This window comes from Phalacrocorax carbo, chromosome 10, assembly GCF_963921805.1.
Source record: "Phalacrocorax carbo chromosome 10, bPhaCar2.1, whole genome shotgun sequence".
Taxonomy (NCBI): Eukaryota; Metazoa; Chordata; class Aves; order Suliformes; family Phalacrocoracidae; genus Phalacrocorax; species Phalacrocorax carbo.
This window is the reverse complement of record NC_087522.1, coordinates 23,138,727-23,152,200: the sequence shown is the minus strand read 5'-3', so window position 1 is coordinate 23,152,200 and position 13,474 is coordinate 23,138,727. Positions and strand designations below refer to the sequence as shown.

Genomic DNA, 13,474 nt, shown 5'->3' with positions numbered 1-13,474 from the left:
ATTCAGATTAAAAAAGAAAAAAAGAGACATAATGGAATTTCCCAGCAATTGAATTCTTGCAAAAAACTGACCCCTAATACGAAGGGACAGAAGAGGATGTGCATATGGGCAATGGCATTAAATAGGTGTGTGCAAAACACTTTCAGCACTTAAGCAAGCGCTAACCTACTCTAGAAGGTTATCTTTAATGTAGTTGTTTTGACTGTGAGAAAAATGAGCACTGGTGCCTGTACAGGTGTACAAATTACTTGACTATCTAGCAAAGACTCCGCCACCTTCCTACAGAATGCACAGTGTTTTCAATTGGAATTGTGAGACTACCCAATCTATCCAGAGTGACTGAATTCTCCAAGACTGTCTAGGAACTAGTCTAAAAATGTGGATTTGTCACACAGACTGGGCTGAAGTGGAGTGGCATGGTCACCTCTGATGGCTGGTAAATTCTGCGAAGTGCTGTTGAGAAGATGCCACGTATTATTATTCAAGGAGCTTTGCAAGCAAGCTGCGGAACACCTGACACAGAGGTCAAATAACTGTCAGGTGTAATTTAGAAAATCCTATATGGGAAAGGCAAGAAATAAGGCCCACTGCCAAACTCAAGGGGCCAACACGTACATCAGCTCCCTGCAGTCATTGAAGTAGAGCTGAACTTGTTCTGCCTGGCTCAGTCTTGCTTTCCTTTCCAGAAACTTCTTGTCCAGGCTTTCCCAGCACTCAGCCACCTCTGTGAGTCTCTCCATGATGTTTTCCTTGACTTGAGGGTATGTGCGGCTGAGGTGCCAAGCGTCTCCCTGAATCCGTTCCAGCTCTTTCATGATGGCTCCTAGGTCTCTCTGGAACAGTTACAGAATGGATTTTAAGACCAAGTCACTACTTATATCTATCAAAAGCAGATTTTAAAAATGGTGCATATCTTTTCTAGCCACTGGCTGCACAGAGGCTGGAAATATGACTCTGTCAAGATTTTTCCTCTCAGTATCCTCCTAATGCCTTTTAACATTCATCATCAAACATCAAAGAAGCTTCTTTAGATGTGACACGTTGATTTTTTTAATAGGGTGGAGCTGAAGTCTGTTGTAGTTCAGATTACACCTTTCCAATTATAATAACAATTCGGAATAAATTTTAGGAGAGAAGCTCATTCTTAGAAGCAAAAGCATTAATAATATAATATCACAATGTTAAAACCAGGAGAAAAAGGCCCCCTTCTGTGAAGCACAAAGAATATTTCAGGGTGCAATAAATTTATCTTTTGTTGGCTTGCAAACAGGTACTCGAGAAGGTTTAAAATCAAGCATCAGCCTTCTTTTTTTCTTTTTGCCATTTATGCTTTTCTGCCACTGCTTCATAACAGATGCCCTTACCTCTACTCCCTCAAGCTGGCTGAGAAGTGTCTGTACACCTGGAAGATCATACCCATAATCTTCTATATCCACAACTGCCTCTTTCTCCTGCATCCAGCCCTTTAATTCATCCACATCATGATCATACTTATGAACTTGCTGGGCTGCTTTTAGATTCTGGAATAAAGAAACAATTGAATGGTAATACTATATATCATGTCTGCAGCACAAAAAAGGGCAACCCTAGTATGTCCTAATGTAGTACAGACTGAAGAAGAGTGGGAGTGAAACACCTTCCTAATTAAGTCACCTGAAAGTGAGCTGATCAAGATAACCTTATTTCCCCAAGTTCGCTTTGTCAAAGGGAAGAAACAGATGTCTTCAAAGGGCAATCTATCCCTGCATAAGATGAATGATCAAAATGGAGAGTATGAATTGCACTCTAAAGGTAGCTGTCTCAACCACAGAAAAAGTCCTAAAAAACTTACTTGGAAAAGAGGCCTACACTGCAAAGAGTGAAAATAAGAGTAGTTAAGTGAAAATCAGGTTTTCTGAAATGAGAGGAATAAAAATGTTTGAATACTTTTTTTACATTAAAAATATATTAACAATTATAATAATAATTAACAATTATGCATTTACTGCTGCTAATAATTTACTGCAGAAAATAGGGGGCTTGGACTACTTCAGAAGCAAAATATGTATGTAACGGTAGTGAAAAAAATAATTGAGGACATCTGACATTTTATGTTCTCCTTAAAGCAAACAAAAATGTTGAGTTCTATTTGTCCTCTCTGCTTTTCCAAACACATCTGTGACTGCAGTTACATGAGAGTGGGTGAGCTGATTTAACAGCTGTGTCCTTTATCACCTTCCACCCATACCCCTTCTTTTACTTCAAGTAACTAACTCAGCAAAAAAATTTGAAGAGTTTTCTTCTTGTTTAATGACTTCAAAGTAGTTCAATAAACAGTTCAATGAGTGCCTGAGGCAGCCTCCTGATAGTGGTGGTAAAACATAAGATTGGCTTGGTTTTTCAAGAAGTCAGTGAATTAAAGAAAACAGGATTACTCTAGGCTGATAAATATCTTTCAGATATAAGCCCTGCTAGGAACAGTAGGGTAAGCAGTGCCTATAAAGGGAAATGGATCAAGAAAGAATAGAACAGAGTACACCCATTGCTTTTATAAACCTTTTATTGCTTTTATAAACCTTGTGTTTCAACATGAGCAATGCACTAGTTTGGGAAAGAGAGAAGGACATGGGAAACTGCAGGGAAATCAGTACCCCAGATTTTCATGTTTCCTACCTCTGTTCTTGCCTGGATGGCATGACATAGTTTCTCCCATGTCTCATTGATTTGCTTTGTTCTCTTCTGGATAATGTCCATCTTGCTGTGACCCTCCTTCTCTAGTGTAGATGCTAACTCATTTAAGGAGACAACCTTGGAATGTCCCAGAGGTTCCACCTCATTTACAAAATCTTTAAACTTTTTCTCCAGCACCTGCAGGATAAATGGGGACACAGACTTAGATATAACAATTTATGCCTACCTCTATAAAAGAGGCAGAAAGAATCACTTTCTCTGTACTGTATAACACAAAAGCTATGTATTGCAGTCTACAAGTGCAAATCACTTGATAAACCCAGATAATCTGGAGTGAGAAGGCATCATCTATTGTTTTGATTATTTAACATCTTATGTCATAGAGAAAAAAATCACCCACATCCTCACAAACAGATGCTGCCGAGATCAAAAGAAACATAACCTGCTACACTGTCCATATAGGCAGCAGCTGTCAAGGAGTGGACACTATGAATTATACCTGCGTGCCCTGAGGAGAAATTAATCCTTGAAATCAGCAGCTAGAGGGGTGAATGCTGCATCCCAATGTTTCCACTGAAATTGTTACAAGACGATGGCCCTGGTCAAGTAAAACTTTTTAGGCCTTGTCAAATTTATAATCAGGGCTAGCAGTGAAGTGTGCTGACCTCACCTTATCCAAAGAAAAAGCTAACTTTCTGGTGCACCTACTTTTTCTGTTGAACGCTGCTACTTCAGAGAGCCCTGTATAAGCAGACAGCAACCACGCTGAGTTCTTGCTGCAGAAAAAACTGGTTTGCTTTTGTTTTGTTCCTGCAACATGCTTCACTGTCAGCAGCTATATAAAAATTACAGCAAATATATTCCTGCTTTGCCACACAATACATGCAATACCTTTTATTTTCTTTTACCTCAACATCATCTAAGTCCTGCCCATAGTCATCGGACTCTGCTACAGACTGTTTACTGGAAAGCCATGCATCCACCAGCTGGAATTCTCTTTCAAACTGATAGAGCTGGAATTGTTCTTGCAGGTGTGTTCTCTGGGTCTCAGCCTTCTGTAGAAGGGACTGATAGTCTTCCAGGATCCCCTGGAGCTTTGAAAGTATGGCTGGACTGCAAAGAACAAGAATGAGAAGGTATATCTTTCTTTTACTGTTCTTTTTGAACATCATCTTTTCTGACAGGTTGAGTTTGCAACAGCTTCGAAATACAGAAAAAAACAGATAACATCATGGTGTGAGTTATGCCAAGCCATTAAAACCAGCTAGTTCAGGATATTAAAGTGTCTCATACAAATGGCTGCTCTTTTCACTTCCTCCTCCTCAGATATAAAAGCAAACTGGCAATGAAAAATAGTGAACTGTCAAGAACGTCTGTTTCCTTTCCCAAGAACAGTGTTTTTTTGGCCTTTCTGGTAAATGAGAACTATATGACAGTTTCTGGGAACAGACAATGGACAAAGAAGCTGATCTGCACTAATTGGCCTGTTGTTAAAAAACAACAGTCATGAAAACATTAAAACAATCATCAAACATTTTAGGGGCTAAGTGTATGTGTGTGACGGTGATGAAGGAGAGATTGATGTTCCCTGAACACATATTTCTGAAAGAACCATCAAACAGCTACTGAAGGTTGAACTTTTCCATATTTGCCTTCTTTGGGCATTTCTGTTAAACCTGAAGCAGAAGCCTGTTTTCACCTTCTTACCTCTCTGGGCTGCCTTTGTTTATTAAGCTGGCACCTGTCTTCTGTACTTTCTCAATCCGGGGCCTGAAACCATCCATGTCCAATTTGGTAGCTTCAAGTTTACGAAGTAAAGCTTGTGTGGATTCTTCATTCTTCCCATAATCAGAGGTCTCCAGAATAAAGCTCCTCTCTGCCAGCCATGTCTCCACCTCCAGTAGCTGTATAAAATACAGGGATGAGGCTGAAGACAGCTGTGATTTAGGTCAAGATAAGGAAAACTGGAAAGCAGTGGTGCCCAAAGAGACACAGCAGTGAAAACAGAGAACAGCTTAGGTGCCTTCCTGTAATGAAATCTAGCAGACTCTATTCAAATATATGTGTACCCAGAACCCAGTAATCAGGTTACATGTTTATCCCTTGCTGCAGTTACTTGGAAAAGTAACTGTTATTTCTCCACTCTATCCATATTTACCGGATATGAAAAATCAGGACAGCGTGAATTCTGGTCCTTTCTCAGCACTTTCATCCATTCAACAATATAGATATTGGTTCTTTTAAGAAAAGAAAGACCAAAATAATTCTCTCATGAACTATCTTTACCTCATTCAGGAACAGATGGGCCTCATATGACTGCATGAGCTGCTGTCTCCTCTCTTGAGCCTCTGCCTTCAAGGTTTCTACAGAAGTCTCAAGCTCCTTCAGATGCTCCATAATTTCACGAGAGGCTGAGTGGCATCCCCTTACCAGTTTCTGCCCTGTACTGAGCACTGCTTTGGTCAAAGCATCCCGGCTGCTTATCTCATTCTCCAAATTCTGGAAAGAATAAAATGTCAGACCAAAAATAAAAACTGTGGAGAATTTTATACCAGATAACGTAGTCTTGTAATCCCATTATAAATCTGTTTTCTATACATGAAGATGGGTCAAAGGTGCAAAGTCTGAGTGAATGCTTGGAGTGAAGTGGAGGAATTTTTTTGGGTGAAGGAGTGATTATAGAAATAAAATATAGCCATGAGGTTTGGACCTTTGTGCGTATCCACCTCAAAGTGTGGAGGGAAGAGGTTTTAACCACAAACCTCTTATCTGTAGATTCCACTGAAATATATCCACTTCCACCCTATTACATGGTGTTTCTTGAATTAAAATATGTCTACAGAGAACAATCAATCGACCTGCTCATCAATATTTATCACTTGCCAATGCCTTTGTAGAAGATGCAGCTTTGCATTACAGCCATTGCAAACACTGTGGGTACACGTAGTACCAGGCAGCCAAGAGGACGAGAAGAAAACTACCTGAACCAGTTCTCAAAGACTTTACTTGAAATTAATTTTTGAAGACTGGTAAATTTTAAAACCATATGCATTCCTCCATATACCACCTCATGACATTTGCCTGGGTGGGCAAGGACCACACCATCAATTTGTCTGTGGGAGGATGTGCATTCCACAGCTAACTATGCCTGAGCAGCTTAAGCACAAAATTTTACAATTTTACAATTGTTTTGTTTATTTTCATAGCTATGAAACAGGCAGTTTCAGAGTTAGACTGCAGTGTTAGACTGCGTTAATGTAGAAGAGATGCCCTCTCTGAGGACAGGAGCTGCTTTTTCAACTTAAGTATCAGACTTGGCTGGAAAAAAGCTCTGATTCTAACCTTGCCTTTAACTTCCCCCTATTAATTTCAAGACAGCCACTATGTTGTTGGAAAGTGACACCATGTCTGACCCTAGCAGAATGGAATCCGGTGGCAAAGTTTATAAAACATCTTGTACTGTGTATTAATAATAAACTAGCAGCAATAAGAACAACTTTGCAGTTGAAAATTTAGGAACATGTATTCACAGTACTTCATTTATAACAACAGGAATTAATTAAAAAAAGGGGGGGGAGCTGGGGAGTGAGGGGAAACTCTGCTCCAAGGAAAGCAACTGTGCATACGCTTATTATATTTGTGTGTAAATGCAGTTTTGCAACACAGTATTTTTTTTTTAGGTTGATATATTTCACACACAATCTCCTTTGTGGTAACAAACCAAGGACTGTCCTTTGCAAATCTTACTCGTTAAGACACACAACAGAGGGTGGAATTAATAGTATATTCAATTCTTGACTGTTATGTTACCTCTGACATTTGTTTGCCTGTAAGCCAACATTACAAAAAAAGGTGTGAAGACTGTCTACTAAAAGATTGAGAGTTCAAAGCTTATGTTTTAATCCTCCTTCCAGGAGAATAAAAAGCAAAATGGTAGGAAGAATTGGCATTTTATTATATACTGGTATTATGAACTATATCTCCTGTTCTCACAGTTCACTGAAATATTTTGAGACCTGGCCAATTGACACAAAGATAATTGCAGCCCAAAACAGTATCTCCACTGTTCCTTCAGTTATCCCAAAGATTTTCTTAGATTAATTCAGCTTAAACATTCCTTTCTTCCATGAACCTAATTACTTCCCTACCATGTCAATCAGCTCATAATTTTTAGGAGTAATTACAGAGAATCACAGAATCCCAGGTTGGAAGGGACCCCAGGGATCATCTAGTCCAACCTTTCTAGGAAGAGCCCAGCCTAGACAAGACGGCCCAGCACCCTGTCCAGACGACTCTCGAAGGTGTCCAGCGTGGCTGAGTCAACCCCTTCCCTGGGGAGATTATTCCAATGGTGACTGTCCTCAGTGTGAAAAATTCCCCTCTGGTGTCCAGTTGGAATCTCCCCAAGAGCAACCTGTGTCCATTCCCCCTTGCCCTCTCCATGTGACTTCTTTGTAGCTGCCCCTTAAGTACTGGTACATGGGGATGAGATCCCCTCTGAGCCTCCTTTTCGCAAGGCTGAACAAACCCAGCTCTCCCAGCCTACCCTCGTATGGCAGCTTCCCAGTCCTCTGATCATCTTGGTGGCCCTTCTCTGGACCCCTTCCAGCCTGGCCACATCCTTTTTGTATAGCGGGGACCAGAACTGTACACAGCACTCCAGGTGTGGCCTGACCAGCGCTGAGTAGAGCGGGATAATGACCTCTTCCTCTCTGCTGGCGATGCCCTTTTTGTTGCAATCCAGCATCCCGTTGGCCTTCTTGGCCGCAGCAGCCACTGTTCGCTCATGTTGAGCTTCGTGTCCACCAGGATCCCCAGGTCCCTTTCCACAGAGCTGCTCTCCAGCCAGGTGGATCCCAGTCTGTGCTGCACTCCCGGATTATGTTTTCCCAGGTGCAGGACCTTACACTTCTCCTTGTTGAACTTCATAAGGTTCTTGCTGGCCCACTCTTCCAGCCTATCCAGATCTCCCTGCAGAGCAGCTCTCCCTTCTGGAGTGCCTACTTCCCCGCTCAACTTGGTGTCAGCCACAAACTTCATCAGGCTACACTTGATGCTGGTATCCAGATCACTTTTAAAGATATTGAATGACATTGGGCCCAATATCGATCCCTGGGGGACTCCACTAGTGACACGTTGCCAGTTCGAGAAAGAGCTATTTACCACCACCCTTTGGGTGCGGCCTGTCAGCCAGTTCCCCACCCACTGCACAGACCCCTTGTCTAGGCCATAACGCATCAATTTCTCCAGGATGAGACTGTGGGGGACCTCATTGGAGGCCTGACTTACTCCCCCATTGGATGTGCTGGTGTGAGCATTTTCGCCATGGATCCCACCCCTCAAGTCCTTCAGTTTAAAGCCCACCTCACCAAGTCAGCCAGCCTACTGCTGAAGATTCCCTCACCCCTGTTAGACTGATGGATTCCATCCCTCCCTAGCATGCTGTTGTCATTGAAGAACACCCCATTGTCATAAAAGCCAAACCCCCCACGGTGGCACCAGCCACGAAGCCAGGAGTTGATATACATTATGCGCCTGTTTCTGGCTGCTCCCTTCCCTCGAACTGGCAAAATGGAAGAGAAGATCACTTGGACGCCAATGCTTCTCACTTGCTCCCCCAGGGCTCGAAAATCTTCCTTGATTTTACCCAGGTTGCGGCTCTCAGTGTCGTTCATGCCTACATGAAATAGTAATAGCGGATAGCAGTCTGTTTTCCTGATGAGTTGTGGCACCCTCTCAGCAACACCTCGGACCTTGGCTCCTGGGAGGCAGCACACCTCTCGTGACTCCCTGTCAGGTCGGCAGATGGGTGCCTCAGTATCCTTCAACAGAGTCACCCACCACGAGCACTCGTCGTTTCTTTTTATGATGGCCACTGTATGTTGCTGGTACAGTTTCTCCTTGTGTGGGACTTTGCAGACCTTGCTCATGGGTGTCCTCAGTCATTAAGGCTTCATATCTGTTTCTGATTGTGATGGTGGAGGGTGCAGGCTGATGGGGAATCCTGTGAGTCACCAGGGTCCACGGTGCCTCATTCTCGGCGGTGTCTGCCACAGGAACATGATTCTGAAGCCACCTGCCTATCTCTGCCTCAGCTCCTCTAACACTGCGCAGCCTCTCAACCATTTCCTGCAGTTCAGCGCCCTGGCGTGACAGGTCATCGACCTGTGCACACCTCGTGCTGGTACCTTATTGTGAGGAGAGGGGTTTGGGCAGTTGCCGCAACCCACGGCCTGTACTGGTGTGTCCTTCCTTACCAGACCCGTCTGGGCGGACGTGTCTGACATCTCGGGGGCTTTCACTGAACGAACAGCGGTTTCAGCTCTGAGGCGAGTGCCCACCATTTCGCCAGAGACCAAAGCACTTGCCTGAGCTGTAGACCTACAAGCGGGCTGTGGCGTCCCTCCTGCTTGCCCTGCCTGCGTGAACTGCCGCGCCACGCCCTTCTGCCGCGCCACGCCCTGTTTGCCCATCCTGGTCGCTCACCCTCCCTAGGGGCTGTTTAAATCTCCCGCCGTTGCTTCTGGCAACACCCCACGCCGCGAGAGCTGCCGGCTCCTGACGGGTCCCTCTGCTCACCCCCGGGCCTCTCGGGTGCGAGGAACCACTTTGCCGGCCCCGATCTAGCGCTGAGCCACGCGACTCGCCCTTGCCGCCGCAGTGCTCGTTGCCGACTGCACATATACTTTTAATGGTGATGAAACAAGCTTTTGTTCTTACTGTCTAATCTCAAAGACACCAGCTGCATCTTGCTCAAATACAGAATTTTTACAAATATAAGAATTACACCAAATAGTAAGATGGTGCAAAATGTTCAGAATAGTCTTACTGAGGAATATTGTAGAAGATGCATTTAAAAACATTTTACAATTCTTCATTAAATTGTGAGTACACCTAGGATAAATTAATTTTTTAAGAGACTTTGTCCCTGTTCTAGTATGTACCTGTAGCAGTCTTGACTTTTTACCCTGAAGACATTTCAAATTTTTTATAAGTTCAGATTTTTATTTGTAGACATGCAGATCACACAAAATGCTTGGGCTTACTCTCTCTATGTATATGTGTATATATCACACACTGTCACACCTGATAAGGTATTTGGTCTTTCCCAGCCCTATTGCAGATTGCACAGATTTTCCTCAGAGGCACTTGGCCTGGCACTTAAATGGGCTGTCATTTGCTAACATTAAATACCAATAGCTGCTGGAAACTTTTAGCAGGATTTTACTTTTTTTTCCTTCCACCTTGTGTTTGCAAAGAGACAGTGCTCCTTATTAAAAAACAATTAGGAAGGCAGCTGCTGTTTTATTGGTGTTTGAGATGTCAGTGTTCCAGGCACTGCTTTCTCTGGTTGCCCATCTGAACTTTGCGAAATAATTCGGCAACTACCTTGAAAGCTACCATTGGAATGAAGGTTGGCTAAGGATCATCATAATGTCCTGTTAACTCCCTCCCTTCAGAGTAGAAAGAGTTTTAGGGAAAGATGATTTCCTGAGACATCTGAGCAATAATCTTGCTTGGCTGTACTTACTGAGCTTCAAAGCGTATTTGTTAGGACATCTGCTGCCCAAAGGAGCTTTGACAGCCTACACAACATTTTGTAAAATCTCTTTTATATTGCAAAGGCTGGGTTTTGAACTTAGTTCATAGAAAGAGCCTATATGTCCGCAGAAGAGTATATGTTGTGTTACCTACACCACTGCAATGATAAGCTGCCTGGAATCCCACATGTTGCAAGTCATGGACATATCCTTTGAAAAATGTCATTATTATCAGGCAAGGATAAAAGTAATCCCTGGCATCATGAATTCTGTCAGCCAAAGCACAGCAGATTAAGTTTGCCAGAGGCAAATCAAATTCTGTGTTCTCTCTGATTCTAAAGACTGAGAATGGTTCTCACATGACATTACCTGGTGCTTTTCTTGTAGTCTCTGAACAGTTGCCAGGGATTGGCCATAATCCCTAGAGGAAGCCAGGGGGAGCTTCTCATGAACCCAGGCCAACTCCTCATCAACATCTCGGAAGAACTGGTACTGAAGTCTGCTTGCTTCCAGATTCCCACGTCTCTCCTGCAGAGGATCACGTAGACTTTTGTATCTGTAGGTTTTCAAGGGAACCCAATGAGGACCAGTGATTAATAAGGAACGAATGCAAAACATTCTTTTCAGAATGATATAGAAAAGGAAAGATAAACATATGCAGGGAAGAAAAAGGCTGATAGAAATAGGGAAAAGATGGCAGGAAAAAAGGCCAGGCGCTTACACACCTCTGCACCAGTTGATCCACTCTCTCTTCTAGTTCATCAGCAAGGAAATGCTTCTCCTTCTGGAACTGCTGAACTGTGACCACAAGCTCTTGCAGCCGGTCCCTATGACCAGCAATATCTTCCTCCAGTTCCTCTTGCTTCTTCAGGTGACTGTTCAAAACCACCAGATCGTTGTTACTATATGGTGCTTTCAACTCATGTTCCACATCTTCCAACCATTTCTCCATATCCTCTACTCTTCGCTGAAAATGAAGGCCCTGCAGACAAGCAGGAAGAAAAGGTCATGTAAACCTTTAGAACAGATAATGTGGTATAAAAATCTTGGCCACTTTCAGTAAGGTTTACACACAAACACAGAGAAACTTCCCAGTGCTCAGTGAACTCTTCTCAGGTACGATGGTGGTCCAACTGAAGAAGAGAATTCAGTCAGAGTGAACACAAAAAGAGCTGCACAGTCATCAAAAGCTAATCTTTCTTACTTGTGTGGCACAAATACAAATGATGGACACAGTACCTTAAAAGGAAGCCATTTAAAGGGAGAGCTCTATTTAATACCCACAGAGTGCCTGATAGCCCATGCAAAACTCAGAGTTATGAGAAGTCATGTGCCTGGAGCTAGAAGAATGAAAAGCAGCTGTGGGTTTCTTTCTCAATGTGTCAGAAAAAAGATGCCATTGGGGCAAAAGCAGATTTGACGTATATGAGTGAATACATTTTCCCTCAGTATCTCTCTCTGGAATCCTGATCTAAACCAGCAGCAGAAAGCAGATGGAAACACAGGCTACGAATCGTTTTCCCTCCATAGGGATCTCCAGTTCTCCCGCTGATTCCATTCAATCAGCCCACATGGTTTCTTTGCTCTAATGGTCCTGAGGAATCAGGTCTGACTGTATCAAGTGACACACTCATAGACGAGATGCATAGCAAGGCAGCTGTGCTATCTCCGGAAATGACACCAAGACCCAACCACTGGCATCCCTGTATTACCTTGTACGCATCCTGCAGCTTGGCCCATTTTTCCTGGCAACTTGCTAGCAGCTCTTCCCATAGCTCTTCCATTTCTTGTAGTCTGGACTGAATGGCTTCAGGGGCATAGTGCCTCTCACGGAGCATCCTCTCCCCTTCCTATAGCAGAGACAACAGTCAAAGTTTTCTTCCTTTGCTAAGTGCACCAGCATATATCAATTTTGCCTCCATAAAAAAAGTCTACCGGCACTGCTATGTAAAGGGTTGGCTGCAGCCATCACCTCCTGACACAACAGACAGAGGCTGCAGAGACGAAGAAAAAACAGATGAAGGCAAATTCTTATTGAAACTAGGGGAGAGACTGATATTCCTGTTTTTCTGGCCTCTAAAATTATTTTAAATGCTCAAATGCAATATTAGAAGACAAAGGGTAAAAAGAATCTTCATTACACAGCAGCTACATTGCCTAAAAGCTGGCAGGGAGCCTAGTTTGCAAGCACTCAGTTTTCTTCTGTGATGTCACACATTCTATGATCACTGTTTGAGGTTGCCCATCCACCTGTCCTTTTCTATTCCCTTTCTTGCATGTTAAGAGAGAACTCTCATACACGTGAACAACTGTATGAGATAATAAAACCTCTTTTAACCGTGTGATATTGTACCACTGTATTACATAATGAAAATCTATGTGCATTTCTAATCCCTGAGCTGCAGATGCTTACCAGGTTGGCAGAAGAAGAGGTAAAGGGGGCACAGCAAGACCTCCATCAGGTAGAAGAGTCTGTAGGTATATCCTTAAGCTGGGGCCAGGTTTGCTTTAGAAAGCTAAACTGAGCTATTTCTACATTTTGCAATGGGGAAGAGGAGGCACAGCAAAAGAAAGATGCTATATCAGGACACCAGCTATTAATTTTCTTCTGTAGAGCAACTACTAAGGCTATTCCCAAAGAAAAAGACAGGGCATCAAGAAATAATGAGAAAGAGATTATGCAAGCAACTCTTTAAAAACAGATTAGTTTAGAGAGAACTGTAACTCCACCCTTTAATGCCCCTGCTGTGTCTGCACACAGCAGGGTTAAAAGGTTTTTTATTAAAAAAAAAAAAAGAAAAGAAAAAAGCAAAAAAGAAAAAGGACTGGGGGTTATTCTACAATCCTGGGTGCAGGTAAGTCTGAGGAGGGAATCTACCTTTAATGCTTACTTATCTATTGCAAAATACAGCTAGTAAGCAGTGTGCTGAAAATAAGGTTAATCAACATAACAGTCTGTCCTTCCAAACTCATCATCTAATCACAGCTTCTGCCAAGTGAAGCTTGCCAATCTTGTCAGATTCCCTCATATTTCTCCTACTAGCATGCCTTTGCAAAGGCAACATCTGAAAACTCTTCTTGTTGCTTTTTCTTGGATAAATTTTATCTCACTTGTTGAGTTGTGCATCCAATCACCTAGGTTCCCTGCTGAAAAGAAACAGATGTACCTCAAAAGTGGCATTCACCCCAGAGAGAAGTCCCTAAAGTCAGTGGACTGAATCTTTCACTGAAAGCACCCATCTCCTTCCATTGCATGCACAGTG

At 42.9% G+C, this 13,474-nt stretch overlaps 1 protein-coding gene across 1 annotated transcript in view; it reads right to left on the bottom strand.

The window, feature by feature from the left end:
- Positions 1–13,474, bottom strand: part of SPTBN5 (spectrin beta, non-erythrocytic 5) — a 99,391-nt gene that overhangs the window by 9,818 nt on the left and 76,099 nt on the right. Inside the window, 9 exon segments of the mRNA XM_064462471.1 lie at positions 616–833; positions 1,365–1,520; positions 2,653–2,847; positions 3,579–3,783; positions 4,378–4,574; positions 4,957–5,169; positions 10,581–10,767; positions 10,937–11,193; positions 11,924–12,061. Of these exon segments, the coding sequence (XP_064318541.1) occupies positions 616–833; positions 1,365–1,520; positions 2,653–2,847; positions 3,579–3,783; positions 4,378–4,574; positions 4,957–5,169; positions 10,581–10,767; positions 10,937–11,193; positions 11,924–12,061 (1,766 nt within the window).